This window comes from Petromyzon marinus, chromosome 61 (assembly GCF_048934315.1).
Source record: "Petromyzon marinus isolate PM22_M1 ecotype Great Lakes invasive population chromosome 61, UKy_Petmar_22M1.pri1.0, whole genome shotgun sequence".
Taxonomy (NCBI): Eukaryota; Metazoa; Chordata; class Hyperoartia; order Petromyzontiformes; family Petromyzontidae; genus Petromyzon; species Petromyzon marinus.
Genome location: NC_133727.1, coordinates 10228305 through 10244261, shown reverse-complemented (window position 1 = coordinate 10244261; position 15957 = coordinate 10228305). Strand labels below are relative to the sequence as shown.

General features: G+C 48.4%; 1 protein-coding gene across 1 annotated transcript in view; it reads left to right on the top strand.

Moving 5' to 3' along the window:
* Positions 1–1291: 1291 nt before the first annotated feature.
* LOC116955653 (la-related protein 1B-like) overlaps positions 1292–15957 on the top strand; it is a 72984-nt gene continuing 58318 nt past the window's right edge. The window contains exon 1 of the mRNA XM_076053538.1: positions 1292–1651. Coding sequence (XP_075909653.1) covers positions 1402–1651 — 250 coding nt within the window. The 5' untranslated portion in view covers positions 1292–1401. The remainder of the gene's footprint in view (positions 1652–15957) is intronic.

The window sequence follows — 15957 nt, the reverse complement described above, 5'->3', positions numbered from 1 at the left end:
TTTCGCTAAATTCTCCTGTTTGATGAGTACTAGGTGCCTCGGTGAATGTATATACTCTGACTTTAACATAGCTATTTCTGTGACCAGTTACTAGCTAATCACTAAGCTATTTAAATGCTAAATTCTATGCTAATTCCTTTGTCAAGGGGCACCTCTGCGGATGTGTATACTTTAACTTAGCTATTTCAATGAGCCATTTCAATGCTAAATTATATGCTAATTCCTTTGTCAAAGCCCGTGGTCTTCTTCTTCTTCTCACACAGCTTAAATGTCGTGATCTAAGCGTGGCTTCTTCCACTCCAGCGCTGTCCTCCAGACAGGCTGGTCCCTTCACCTGATGAAGGCCGCTTGTGTTGTGGCCGAAACGTCGTGATTATTGTTGTTTTATTATTTACCTACGTGACTTTACCGAATAGAACCAAAGAGTATGGATCCTTGCAGCCACGAAAGCTTTAAATCTAGAATCAAATAAATGAACTATGAACTATGAACATAGTCACTTTAAAAGACGCTACGAATCTGAGCAGCGTTCATTGAAGCTCTGTCATCCCGACAGTTTTGTTCCTTCACCTGAAGAAGACTACTTGTGTTGTGGCCGAAACGTCGTGAGAATGTTATCGTCTTATTTTATTATTGTATTAATTTATTCTCATTCTACGTGACTTTACCGTATGAACCAAAGAAGATGAATCCTTGCAGTCACGAAAGCTTTAAATCGAAATTTCACTTTAAGATGTTTTCTTGTTCATGTTTATTGTTTGTTGCGGGTGCACCCGATTCAAGAGCCGAATGGCTCACAGGGCTGTACCTAATGAATGAAACTGAAACCTTACACCACCACCACCACCATCCCACCTGTGACACCCCGGGACCCCCCTGGACCCCCCCTGCATCCCAGGTCACATGGGCTCCACGGCGTCTTTATACCCCGCCCTCCTCCACTCGTTCCCCACCCCTGCATCACGTCACGTGACCTGCGAGTCCCCCTCCTTCGCCCTGCCCCCACACCCCACCCCACCCAAGCCGCTCCGCGTCACGTGACGGGGCTCGAGCTGCGTCTCCCCACCCTCCCTTCCTCGTGGGGTGTCACGTGACCCACCGAGCCCCCCTCCCCATTTAAGATCACGTGACAACTCCTCTCAAGACACCCCGCTCCCTTTGTCACGTGACACGCCGAGCCCCCTCCCTTCGACCGGTGTCACGTGACCGTCGCGTCCCCTCCCCCGGCTCCTCCCCTTGTGGATCCCCCCCCCCCGAGTCACGTGAGTGTCGTGCGGGTCCCCCCCCCCCCGACTTTGCTTCCCCCCCCCTCTCTTTCGAATGGCGCTGAGCAAGTGAAGCAATCGCCACCGTCTGCCGATTCAATTCACCCCCCTCCCTTCTCTTCACACACACACACGAATGGCCACTAAAGTCGCCACGATGCTTGCTGCTGCTGCTGCAGCAACGGCGCCCAGCCGGGTGAGAGGCGACGGAGACGAGCGGAGGAGCTGCGCCGGCGACAGCGGCGAGCAGCCGGCGGCGGCGGCAGCGGCGGCGGCGGTCTCCACCCGGGAAGGAGGCGCGACCCCGGGCCGGGCTGCTCAGGCGAGGCCGCAGGCTGCAGGAGGAGCCGCAGGCCGCGCTCCGGGAAACCCGTGGGGAGAGACGCGTACGTCCTTTGCACCTTCTGCTGCTGCTGCTGGTGCCCTTCCCCTCCTCCTCCTCCCCCCCCGTCTCCTCCCGTCACCTGTCTTCACGGTGTTGACGTTTAACACGGCGGTTACTTTCAGTGTGGCGCGTGCGAATCGTCTGGGGTTTTACCGCCGAGAGGGAGAGAGAGAGACACGGCAAAAAAGATGATAACCACGTTGAGTCCGTGACTCCCTAGCAAGTAAGATATTAGAGCACCATAGCACAAGCGTGGGCAGGTTGGAAGGCTTGCGAGTTTTTGACGAGGAAGAGCAGCAATGTGAAAACGTGGATTGGAGAGTGCTACAACAACAACAACCACCATTCGCCTCTAAGTTGCGGTGACATCACCACGGCGCTCGTGCCAGGCTAGGTGCACGTTAAGGCCACGTGAAGGGTCGAACGCCCGCTGGCAAGGAGGTCACGTGACAGACCCAGCAGGTGCCATGGGTCGACTGGCCGATCACCACCTGTGCCCCCTACTGTGCCAGGTTAGGTGCAGGAGGTCACGTGACAGACCCAGCAGGTGCCATGGGTCGACTGGCCGATGCACCACCTGTGCCCCCTACTGTGCCAGGTTAGGTGCAGGAGGTCACGTGACAGACCCTGCAGATGCCATGGGTCGACTGGCCGATGGACCACCTGTGCCCCCTACTGTGCCAGGTTAGGTGCAGGAAGTCACGTGACAGACCCAGCAGGTGCCATGGGGTCGACTGGCTGATGCACCACCTGTGCCCCCTACTGTGCCAGGCTCGGTGCAGGGGGTCACGTGACAGACCCAGCAGGTGCCATGGGTCGACTGGCTGATGCACCACCTGTGCCCCCTACTGTGCCAGGTTAGGTGCAGGAGGTCACGTGACAGACCCAGCAGGTGCCATGGGTCGACTTGCTGATGCACCACCTGTGCCCCCTACTGTACCAGGCTAGGTGCAGGAGGTCACGTGACAGACCCAGCAGGTGCCATGGGGTCGACTGGCTGATGCTCCACCTGTGCCCCCTACTGTGCCAGGTTAGGTGCAGGAGGTCACGTGACAGACACTGCAGATGCCATGGGTCGACTGGCCAATGCACCACCTGTGCCCTCTACTGTGCCAGGTTAGGTGCAGGAGGTCACGTGACAGACCCTGCAGATGCCATGGGTCGACTGGCCGATGCACCACCTGTGCCCCCTACTGTGCCAGGCTCGGTGCAGGAGGTCACGTGACAGACCCAGCAGGTGCCATGGGTCGATTGGCTGATGCACCACCTGTGCCCCCTACTGTGCCAGGTTAGGTGCAGGAGGTCACGTGACAGACCCTGCAGGTGCCATGGGGTCGACTGAGACGACTGGCCGATGCACCGCTTGTGCCCCCCTACTGTGCCACCTTGCTGCATGTTAGCCACACCGTTATAGGCCGCGTGTCACGAGAAGTGTTTGACGGTGAGCGCAATAATAATAATTAAAATAACGATGACATTTATAACGCGCCAGATGTTGCAGACAAGCCAACAACTCGGACAAAGTCAACAACTCGGACGAGTCCACAACTCTGGAGGCGGTGGTGCCAAGCCTCGGGGCTGCTCGCGAAGCTTGGCCCAGAGACACAGAGAGAGGCCTTTCAGACGCTTGTTGAAAGAAGTCCGACTGTATTTGATGTTGCGGATGTGCAAAGGGATAGCGAGCTGCAAACGGTATAGTGTAGTATATAGTGGTGTAGTAGTGTATGGTGGTGCAGTGTAGTAGTGTTGTGTGTAGTGTATAGTAATGTCGTGTATACTAGTGTATAGTAGTGTAGTTTGCAGTGTATAATAGTGTAGTGTATAGAGGTGTCGTGTATACCAGTGTATAGAAGTGTATAGTAGTGCAGTATATAGTAGTGTGTAGTGTATAATAGTGTATAGTAGTGCAGTATATAGTAGTGTGTAGTGTATAATAGTGTATAGTAGTGCAGTGTGTAATAGTCTAGTGTATAGTGGTGTAGTGTAGTGTATAGTGTGTAGTGTATAATAGTGTATAGTAGTGCAGTGTGTAATAATCTAGTGTATATTGTAGTGTATAGTGTGTAGTGTATAATAGTGTATAGTAGTGCAGTGTGTAATAGTCTAGTGTATATTGTAGTGTATAGTGATGTGAGGCTTTGACAGTTCAAAACCTTTTTGGTGTCCCGAAGCAGATGCTGGAGTAACGCTGCTGCTGTGTAGGGGTTTTATACCATGTGCCTTCAGTGCAAGGCGAGAGTAGTGAGGCGAGGTGTGGTGGTGGGGGAGAACCGGTGGTGTAGGGTGCGATGAAAAAGGCAAAATAAACCACCGATTAGCACGGTGGGCTACGTACGGTACGACACGTGCCAGGAAAGGGTCGTTATGATGCGCGGCAGAGCCTTGAGAGATGGCTGACTGAGAAGTGCCTGGCGTGTTGTGTGTCTGCATCATCTGGTGGTCGTGTAGTGCTAATTCACACCACCACCACCACCATAATTCTCATGCACAGTAACTTCTGCTGGTTAACATTATAAGTGCTCTATAGAGAGCACTTTGTTTCCCCTTCTCTCTCCAGCAATCTATAATAAGGCCACAAAAAGGGGGGATGCTTCCGCAAGCAAAGTGTTGTAGATTTGTTGTGCCTGCGCCGGATTTCATTTTTCAGTTTACTTTATTTGGTATAGCCCTGTGAGCCATTCGGCTCTTGAATCGGGTGCAACCGCAACAAACAAAAAACATGAACAAGAAAACATCTTAATATGACTATGTGCAAGCAGAAAATCCAGGAAAAACAGCAAAATATTCCAGAAAAAGCACCGTGCACCAATGCGCCCTGCCTCGTTAGGTCTCGCAAGCGAAGGAGGTGGTGGATCTGGCATCGTCCTTGTTGCACGGCTCAGGTTGTTGTAGGCTGCTGCTGTTGGTGGTGGCTACGTGGCAAGCTCCCCCCCCCGCACACCACCTTCACATACCGCATTGAGCAGCGTGGTGAAGTATGGTCGAATGGCGATGGCATTTTGCAGCAGCGGATCGACACGAGTACTGTACGTGTACCAGACAAAATGGGTTAAATCGCGTGAATATTAAGCGTGGCTAAACCCGCTACCACCCGACACAACCAATTTGTAAGGTTTGTCACGTAAACAAAAGGTGGCAATTCGTTACTACTCCAGTAACTAATTGTGTGTTGGGGAGTAAACTCCATTGTGGATAATATTTGTCGCGAAAGCCTACGTGTGAAGATGAACATTCACACGCACAAGTACTGAAACCGTGTTTCTGTCAACCTAATGCGTGATACCGCTGCATTTCTCTTTTTATAATGCTTTTTAGTGTGTGTACAATGTATGTATGCGCTCCAAAACATTTGCCAGTGAGCAAATGTTCTCACCCTTATCAGTGAAAACGGTGTGATTCAATGAATGGGTTAAATATAACTGTGCAAGTTGGGTGCGTTCCCATGCTCCTCCTGCATCAGGTGCCCTGGCATGGCCCTGGCACGGTGGTTGGTACACACGCCAGCACCGTTGATCGGTCCACAGATTGCCGGAGTCATCAATTTTGCCTTTGTGCGATCCGTGTTAATGGCCAACAGTGAAATGAAGTCCATACTAGAGGTGTTTTGGGGGGTTAGGTTGCGTTAATATAAATGTCGTTAAACCCACCACCACCCGACACAGCCAATTAGTAAGATTTGTCAAATAAACAGAACATGCCAAATAATAAAAATATCACCACGTTTCGATCGCAACACAAACAATCGTCATCAGGTGAAAAAATAGCGAGAGAGCTGATGAGGCAGGATGTTATAAAGGTTTGAGATGGGTGTAGCCCCAAGGGTCATAAGCGAAGTGGGCGGGGCTAGTTATGAAATTTGCATGTCAATGTAAGATCAGAGAGCTGAGCTACCTCCACGATGACGAAGCTGCAGTAAGGTTTGTCATGTATACAATGTATACAATGGCCACCTCCGCAGCTTCGTGATTTTTTTTTCTATCTACGTGGCTTCACCGAAAGACCCAAAGAATTCCTGCAGTCACGAAAGCTTTAAGTTAACATTTCTAATCTGAGTACGACATTTCACCAGTAGTACTCAGATTGTAAATGTTGCGGATTTGCTCTCCAACACACCAATGTGCTATACTAGTATCGAATTGGCATGTTCTGTTTACTTGACAAACCTTACTAATTCGCTGTGTCGGGTGGTGGCGGGTTTAAAATACACATTTATATTTACGCGATTTATCTCCCCCCAAAAAATCTGTATTTTGGATGATATTGGTCACGAAAGCCGACGTGTTAAAGTGAAATGAAGGAATTACTTTTCTGTTTCATCAAAGCTATCCAATGAATGGCAGGTTAATAGAAACCAATTTAAAAGAAAGTTATTATCCAGTAGCAGAGGAAACAGAGGTCTCAGTGTTTCAGCTGACAGGCCTCTTCTGAAGGAGCCAACATCTTGCACAGAGATGCTTTGGTGTTTTTCTTTCCCAATTTTAATAAATGTTTTTCCTTTTATGTATGTTGAACTTCTTTCGTGCCGTACGTATCCAACCGTGCTTATGCACATTACGTCATCGTCGTTACTTTGCTGGAACTTCTTTCGCACCGTGCGTAGGCAACCGTACTTGGGCACATTGCGTGTACGCCGTTACGTCGCCGGAACTTATTTCGCACCGTGCGTAGCCAACCATACTTAGGCACATTTCGTCATCGCCATTACCACATCAGATATCCATGTCTCGCAGAGCAGGGCGACTCTTCGTGGTAAAAAGATGCCTTCAAGGGTGCTCGGTTCCACACAGAACTTCTTTCGCACCGGATGTAGCCAACCGTGCCAATATGCCACTGAGGGTAATGTTCATGACACAGCAGTCAAACTAATACTTTGGTTTGTGGAGGTGGAATGTAGCCATGTTAAGTGGAGAATAAAACGTCACGTGATTTTGCGTTGTTGTTTTGCAATCGTTGGTGACTAGGCTAAGACCATCAACTCTCTACACTTAAGAGCCCATTTGAATGGCAAGTGGTTGCCTGGGTTTGAACCCAGGTTCTCAGCAGTGCTTCCTTGGCGCTCTTGAGCCACGAGGTCACCTCCACCGTGGTGGTTTCACAGGGAGCCAAACTAAAATAAAAAATGTTTTATCGGTATGTCTTCAGGTTGGACGACGTGCTGATAAAGTTATCTTATTTTAGTTTTTCTTCCGATTTCGTTCCGATGACGCATACATACGCGTGCTTCATCAGAATGGAATTGGAAGAAAAACCGATGACGTACATGTGTGACCTGACACACTTGTACACGTGTTACCTGACACACTTGTACACGTGTTACCTGACACACTCGTACACGTGTGTGACCTGACACACTCGTACACGTGTGTGACCTGACACACTCGTACACGTGTGTGACCTGACACACTCGTACACGTGTGTGACCTGACACACTCGTACACGTGTGTGACCTGACACACTCGTACACGTGTGTGACCTGACACACTCGTACACGTGTGTGACCTGACACACTCGTACACGTGTGTGACCTGACACACTCGTACACGTGTGTGACCTGACACACTCGTACACGTGTGTGACCTGACACACTCGTACACGTGTGTGACCTGACACACTCGTACACGTGTGTGACCTGACACACTCATACACGTGTGTGACCTGACATACTCGTACACGTGTGACTAGACGATTGGACATGTGGCTGCCTTAGTAGGGGGAGGGGTGGTGGGGGTCTGCATGGCGACTTGGGGGGGGGGCTGCGAGATCAGAGAGGTAGAGAACCGCTGCTAAAATGTAAACGTTGTTCTTAATAATAATAATAGGGCTTTCCCCTTTTTACTGGCAACAAAACTGAAACCTTTTTACAAGGATTCATGTCTGCATTAACCACAATACTTGCAGTCAAAATGCAAACAAAAAACACACTGATAATATATGCATTGTCCTTGAAACTGATTGGTCCACACCAGAGACAGCTTGCTTTAGAGCCCAGTCTCAATTAGTGCTAGACCAGATGACGCCAAAGGCATTTTGACTGCAAAATGCCTTTGGCGTCTTTGGCGTCATCTGCAGTCAAAAATGCCCGCAGTCAAAATGCCTTTGGCATCATCTGGTCTAGCACCAATTGAGACTGGGCTCTAAAGAAAGCTGTCTCTGGTGTGGACCAATCAGTTTCAAGGACAATGCATATATTATCAGTGTGTTTTTTGTTTGCATTTTGACTGCAAGTATTGTGGTTAATGCAGACATGAATCCTCGTAAAAAGGTTTCAGTTTTGTTGCCAGAAAAAAGGGGGAAAACCTTATTATATTTTGGTCCTGGCAAAGGAGGTCCAATGATGTAGAAATGTTGTACATTTTATCTTGTTTCCCCTCGCCAGTCGTGTGGCAGCTGTCCCGTACTCAATCTTGCGACGTTGTCCGCCGACGTCTCGACCGTCGTAATGCAGCGCACGCGCTCTGTTCTCTCTCAAGATGTCAGCTGTGTGCTTAGCGCTGACTCCATTCAAACCTCTTCAAGGTCGGTCGATTCTAAACCCCTCGCCACGCGATCTGCCCTTTCGCGAATCGCCGTTCGTATTTGCCTGGCGTCTCAACGATTCCGGATACTTCCTGCTCGGTAGCTGGACAAACCAGCTCCGCCAAACCGCCAGCACTTCCTCTAAATATCTGTGCCATTCCCCCCCCCCGCGGCTGTTATACATGCCTCTAACCCCTCTAACCCCCCCCCCCCCCCGCGTTCATTCGAACCTGTAAATCACGGAAGGGAATTCGTCGTTCTCCCTGTCGTTGCCGTTACGCCCGTGGTACGTGTTGCGGCCCTTTTGATAGTCCACTGCGGAAGGGTTTCTTCGCTCATTTTCAGAGGGGGGGGGGGGTGGTCCACTTTCGCCGATAAGACATCATCATATCAGTGTGTGTGTGTGTGAGGGCCGCCATACATTTTAAACCATTGGGGGTTTGGACAGCAGCACGATGATGATGATGATGAAGTGTTTCCACGTTTGTGCATTGTCAGGGGCCGCACGTCAGTGGCCGCGCTAAAGGCCCCCAGGGGTCCGCCAGTGGCTCGCGGGCCTTGCAATTAAGTACACCGCGCTGCGGGAAGAAGGCCCTCCCCGTGCCACGCGTGCCGTGGAGGATTTTTAAACCATACTTCGCCGTTGCTGGTCAGCGTGGATTGGTGGAGGCAGGGAGCTTAGATGCGGGAGCATAGAAGCACCAAACAACGGTGGTTTTTGCTGCACCCTACCCTCTGTCTCCCATAACGTAGCACTGCAGCAACCTGTTTTGTGTGTTGTGATCGCCCATCCAACCACTGTCCATGCTCAACCCAGTGTAGCTTTTGAGATCCTGCTCCCTGGTGGATTTGATTTCTGTGCCTACTAGGTCCAAACTGTTTATTTATTGGTATGCATCTTGCTTTAAGGCTGTAAACTTCAGGCTATATGTTAAAGTGACCTTGGACTGACAAGGTGATGACGCGATGTTAACTCCCTCCCCTGGTATGCAGGAGGTCGTGGGTTTCATTCCGACCCTGACGCCTGTATTTTTGGAGTTTGCATCTCTCTCTCTCCGTGGTTGCCTGGTGTTTTCTCCAGGTCCTCCGGTTTTTCCCTCCACTTTTAGAAACATGCGCTTCGCGTAGTTGGCTGCTATACATTTCCACGTGACGATAAGCCGCTTTGTTGAGCTGTCATTTGTGATAGCCAGGTCACTTTTGAAAAGAGCTACATAGCTCAGTGGGCATTATCCGGTAAGATAAAAAAAATTGTTTCGTTTTTAGTTTACTTTTAGGTACTGCTGTGTATGTCTGTGACAGGCTCCCGAGGGCAGACCCAAGGATCCAAAACACCAGCGGGGCGAGCAAAAATCTCCGTAGGCTATCCCTCGCAATCGAGGATGCTTGTCTTCCACAGATAAGTTGGGTTAGCTGTGGGTCCGAAGGCTGTCGGAGCTGGGGGGGACTGCTCATTGAGCACTGGCTGATGGAGGACCTTAGTCTCTAAAATATTAAGCGTCAGTCCCATTTTCTCACATGCCTTGGTAAAAGTTTTGACGATTGCGAACAGCAAGCGGCACTTTTGAAGGTACAATTGATGAGTGTCAGAACGTTTCTGGAATTGAGCAAAGTTAGGCAAACTTGGGTAAAAAGAGCGGCAATTCCAAAGTCAAGCGATGCGAGGAAGGAGGGAGGGGAAGTGTTTTGACCAGCATAAGTACACGGTTGGCTACGTACGGTGCGATAAGAAGTTCAACACACAGTTGATCATCGATTACACTATGGAACACAATTTTTGTTCCTGGGTAGTAAGTGTTATTTAGTAATTGCTTATGCTTAGAAAGTATAGAAAATAGCTATTATTCCCCACAAACTCTGCTTTTGTGACCAGGACAGTGATATTTTGAAATTCACCTATTTTAAATGAGGAAACGGGCGAATTTGTGTATTTTCGTTCACATAGTCAGAAAAAACAATATATGAATCGAAATTAGCATGTATTTATACTAAAGTAATAAAAAATTACTACAAAAGATCGAGAAGTGAGTAGTTTTTCGAGATTTACGATTATACTGTAAATCACTTTCACGAATCAGCCCCCACATGTAGTCTCCCATCATGTTCTCGTTATGCTGTCCTTGGTAGCGGCGTTCAAAGTCCAATATTTTCTGGTGGAAGCGCTCGCCTTGCTCCTCCGAGTACGCTCCCATATTCTCCTTGAATTTATCAAGATGAGCATCAAGGATATGGACTTTGAGGGACATCCTACAGCCCATTGTGCCGTAGTTCTTCACCAGCTGTTCCAAGCCGCTTTCTCCTTACTAGTGAGCTTCTTGGGGAAATCATTGCACTCCAGGATCTTCTTTATCTTTGGTCCGACGAAGACACCTGCTTTGACCTTTGCCTCAGACAGCTTAGGGAAGAAGTCTTGAAGGTACTTGAAGGCTGCCGACTCCTTATCTACAGCAGCTCTGACATTGTTTCATAAGGCCCAATTTGACGTGCAGTGTTGGCATCAGCACCTTCCGGGGGTCCAGCAGTGGCTCCCACTTGACGTTGTTCCTCCCCACAGAGAACTCGGTCCGCTGGCCAGTCCCGTCTGTGGTAGTGCGCCTTGGTGTACCTGCTGTCCCAAAGGCAAAGATACCAGGGAAACTTGGTAAAACCTCCTTGGAGACCCTTCAGGAATGCCACCATTTTGAAGTCTCCAATAACCTCCCAGCCGTACTCATCATACTTCAAGGCATCCAGCAAGGTCTTGATGCTGTTGTGATCCTCTTTGAGGTGCACCGAGTGAGCCAGGGGAAGAGACGGGTACTTGTTACCATTATGGAGCAGCACGGCTTTGAGGCTCCTGGATGAGCTGTCAATGAAGATGCGCCACTCATTCTGGTTACAGGCGATTCCGATTGCCTCGAACAGACTGGTCACATTGTGGCAGAAGCAGAGCCCATCTTGACGGGTGAAGAAGCTGCAAAAAGGTTGGTGACACTTCCTCTGATCTGCGACTTGCACACTTTCGTCCAACAAGTTCCACTGCTTGAGCCTAGACATCAAAAGCTCAGCATTGGACTTGGTGAGACCAAGATCTCTGATCAAGTCATTGCGGTCTTTTTGGTCGGGGTAGTATGGGTTTTTTTCCTCAGCTCCACCTCTGAAATTGTCATCTGGATCTACAACGTCTTCCTCGCTCTCTGACTTCCTGCTCTCTTCTAAAGACGGCTGCTCTCTCTCCGGAGGAGCGGGTACGGGGAGCTCATGGCAGTGTGGCACCGGGGTAATGGATGATTTAAGGTCCGGATACGTGATAACAGGTGCATTCTTGCCAGTCCGACGTTTGGAAGGGTCCACCATGCAGAAGTAGCTGTTGCTTGAGTGGTCAGTGGGTTCCCGCCAAATTCTTGGGATAGCGAACTTCATGGCTCTCTTTTCCCCTCTGTACCATCCTACAAAACTACATTTATTTCACCCATGACTAATGTGTAAGAGATTCTCGCAACATTTTTGATATATTATATATATTTTTTCAATAACATTGAAAACTGTAAAACATTTTTAAATGATAAACTTTTACAAATTTTATTTTTTACAAATTTTATAATATAAAATTCCGAGTGAAAATTAGCCATCTTACCTTTCAGATTTTTTTTGCATTGCTCGCAGGTGAAATGAGGTGCCCAGGGTTTGTCTTGATCCCCGACAGGCATGCCGAAATATGCCTTGTAGGCCTCACACATCTTAGCAGATGCTTCTACTGAGTACTTTCTCGCTCTTGCCTTCATAAATTTGCCGCATACATAGCAAAATGCGTCTGCCGGATGCTTGCAGCCTCTTGATGCCATCTCAAAAAAATGCAGATATGTATCCACTTAGGCAGCTGGCACTAAACTGAATTGGTGGGCTTAAAGCCCCTGTATTTATACGACTATTTATATTACTGGAAAGTTCTAGGATGTTATAGAAGTTACTCCAAATTTACTCAGCAATGAATCTATCTGGAATGTTCTGGAAAATTGGTTAAATTTAAAAATATCACTGTCCTGGTCACAAAACCAAAATTTGTGGGGAATAATAGCCATTTTCTGTACTTTTTAGGCATAAGAAATTAGGAAATAACACTACCCAGGAACTAAATGAATAATAGCAATTTGTTACACAGTGTTATCCGGCGCCTTCCAACATTATCCGGCTGTTCTGGGCAAAACCGCCCCAAAGGCTGTAACCAGTCCGGTGATTGTTAAACACATCTCTTGTTGTGTTGAAACCAGAGCATAGTCATACTACATACATCACCCCATGCCTCGTAAACACGTTTAAAACACTAACAAAAACATACACAACACCTAAAAAGATCATGTTGTGCAAGAATGTGCAAAAATAAGCTATTTTAAATAATGATGATGTCGCGATTATCCGGAGTTTCTTAAAATCCAGCACCCCTTCACCCCCCCGAAGCCGCCGGATACTTGATGATCGGTTCTACATAAATTGTGGTGATTAAACAAAGCGTGATGATCTTACACTAAATACGTACGCACATCATGGTGGTTAAACTTAGCGTGATGACCTTACTCTACATACGTACATTGTGGTGGTTAACACAGCGTGATGATCTTACTCTACGTACTTATGATGTACGTACGTACTTCGTGGTTGTTAAAACACAGCGTGGATGAGGCAGTCTGGAAGACTTGAGTCCTCAACTGTGGCTGGAGGATTTAAAGTGGTGACGTTTTAAAGTGGCTAAGTTTAACCGTGACAAAGCTTTTAAAGAGTTTTGTGACGAGCGAGTGTGGGTTGCGGATCACTGCAGCGACCCTCTGTTCAATTCCTGAACTCCCGCCACCTGTGTGGATCAGGTTTTGCCAGTGTAGTTTTTGGGTTCAGCCGCACGTCGGAACAAACGACATTTCATTTTCCATAATAGAGGTTACTCTTTTTGGGTTGAATCGCGTAAGTATAAATGCGTGTCGTTAAACCCGCCACCACCCGACACGGCCAATTGGTAAGGCTTGTCGCGTAAACAAAACGTGCCAATTCGTTACTGGTACGCACACACCAGTTGTATGTTGGAGAGGTAAACCCACAGCAACATTTACAATTCAAGTACCGTGCCGTTTCGCCGCTAATTACAACAACCAGCATCATCAGGCGACAGCCAGAGTTGTGGAGACATCCTCCTCCTCTTATTGTTTTTAGCTTATTTTTGCACACCAAAAAAAACGTCTCGTGGATAGTATTGGTCGCGAACGCCCTGCGTGTTAGACTAACATTCCATTTGTTGTCCGTCTAGCTGGAGGGCTTATTGGTACAGACCGCTGGCGTTGCCATGATATTGTTTTTCACAATGCCATGCGATATCGGTTTTCACCATGCTACTATCACAATGTCAGTTTCCCATGAATAGTTTACAATTAACCCTTATTAATTAGACACAAAAGCAGCTCTGGCCTTGCCGAATTATCCATTATTCCGAATTCTGTACAATGGTACACCTCCGTGCCGCCGCGAACGTTAACGCCAGCTACACGCTCTATGTTGGTACCACTTATACACTGCACTAACGTTAGCACCAGCTGCACACTCTATGTTGGTACCACTTATACACTGCACTAACGTTAGCGCCAGCTGCACACTCCATGTTTGTGCCGCTTATAAACTGCACTAACGTTAGCGCCGGCTGCACACTCCATGTTTGTGCCGCTTATAAACTGCACTAACGTTAGCGCCGGCTGCACGCTCCATGTTTGTACCGCTTATACACTGCACTAACGTTAGCGCCAGTTGCACACTCCATGTTTGTACCACTTATACACTGCACTAACGTTAGCGCCAGTTGCACACTCCATGTTTGTGCCGCTTATAAACTGCACTAACGTTAGCGCCAGTTGCACACTCCATGTTTGTACCACTTATACACTGCACTAACGTTAGCGCCAGCTGCACGCTCCATGTTTGTACCGCTTATACACTGCACTAACGTTAGCACCAGCTGCACACTCCATGTTGGTACCACTTATACACTGCACTAACGTTAGCGCCAGTTGCACACTCCATGTTTGTGCCGCTTATACACTGCACTAACGTTAGCACCAGCTGCACACTCTATGTTGGTACCACTTATACACTGCACTAACGTTAGCGCCAGTTGCACACTCCATGTTTGTACCACTTATACACTGCACTAACGTTAGCGCCGGCTGCACACTCCATGTTTGTACCACTTATACACTGCACTAACGTTAGCGCCAGCTGCACACTCCATGTTTGTACCACTTATACACTGCACTAACGTTAGCGCCGGCTGCACACTCCATGTTTGTACCACTTATACACTGCACTAACGTTAGCGCCAGTTGCACACTCCATGTTTGTACCACTTATACACTGCACTAACGTTAGCGCCAGTTGCACACTCCATGTTTGTACCACTTATACACTGCACTAACGTTAGCGCCAGTTGCACACTCCATGTTTGTACCACTTATACACTGCACTAACGTTAGCGCCAGTTGCACGCTCCATGTTTGTACTGCTTATACACTGCACTATCCAAGTCAACAAACTTTGCGGCCTTGATCATCTTCTGTACAATCTAGATTTGATGACTGTGGAAAAAAAACGTTTTAATGGGTACTATAAATATTTATTTGGAACTTAGATTACTGTGTTTTCTTTTACAATCATTATTTCGTCAGGAAATTAAGATATTTAAACCCGTTGAATATGGGGTGGTAATGTCGGTGCGATGATATTTTCAAAGCGGACGATGCGCTTATCGCGGGGCTGATATCGTAGACACAGCCGAGCCTTTGTGAGACGATGCATCGAGTCATTCCGAGCTGGGACAATTCGATAATATAATTAAGTACCAAAAAAATACGACAAATTGTAATCGACTGTTTTATTTTGGCCGTGGGTCGATTACTCGGAGCCCCTTGCGCTGTACGTAGCCAACTTTGCTAATCGGAGGCGCAGGCGAAGGACAACAAACTAAATAGAAAAATCAGCTCCCAAGAAATTAGTTTTCATCCAGGATTTAATCGTGCATAGCTCCAGTGGCTTCCTAATATCAAAATGAAGAGCATTCCAGACGGCCGCAGAAGCGCATTTGGAACCGCGGCGGTGCAGTGACCGTCTTTGATCGACGGTCAGCCAGAATCCGCTGCTGCGAGGATAACCCGGAGACAGGGGTTTCGTGTTGAGTTATGGGACTGATAATCCCTGAAGTAATCTGTGACGGGAAAACCTGGCCCAACGGCAGCTTTATCGACCGCGTGTTTCGACTTTACACGGTGGACCTAGCGATGTCTGTTTTCCCCGAACACGGGGGGTGATGTTACAGCTCTACACGGTGTACCGAGTGATGTATGTTTTCCCCGAACACGGGGGGTGATGTTACAGCTCTACACGGTGTACCGAGTGATGTATGTTTTCCCCGAACACGGAGGAGATGTTCTGGCTCTGCGCGGTTTGACGCTGCTAAGATTCTCATCTCCGGGTTGGGTTGGAGAAAGTAGTGCCGTGAGAGTGCTGCATCTGTCGGAAGATGTGTGAACGAATCGACTGTGAGAACGATTTATTTGTCGTTTGTGTTTTTGTGCGTGCGTGTGTTTTGAAGTGGCGTTGTGACGAGACGCTGCTCCGACACACACGGCAGCGGCACAACAACGCACAATATTCACGCACATTACCGCGTGCGCCCAGCCGTCCACTCGTTGAGGATGCTCGTCATGCGGACGCCCACAATGGCGAGCATCAGGCTGGGAATTCAGTGTTAGTGGCCCACAGCAGGCTGGGAATTCAGTG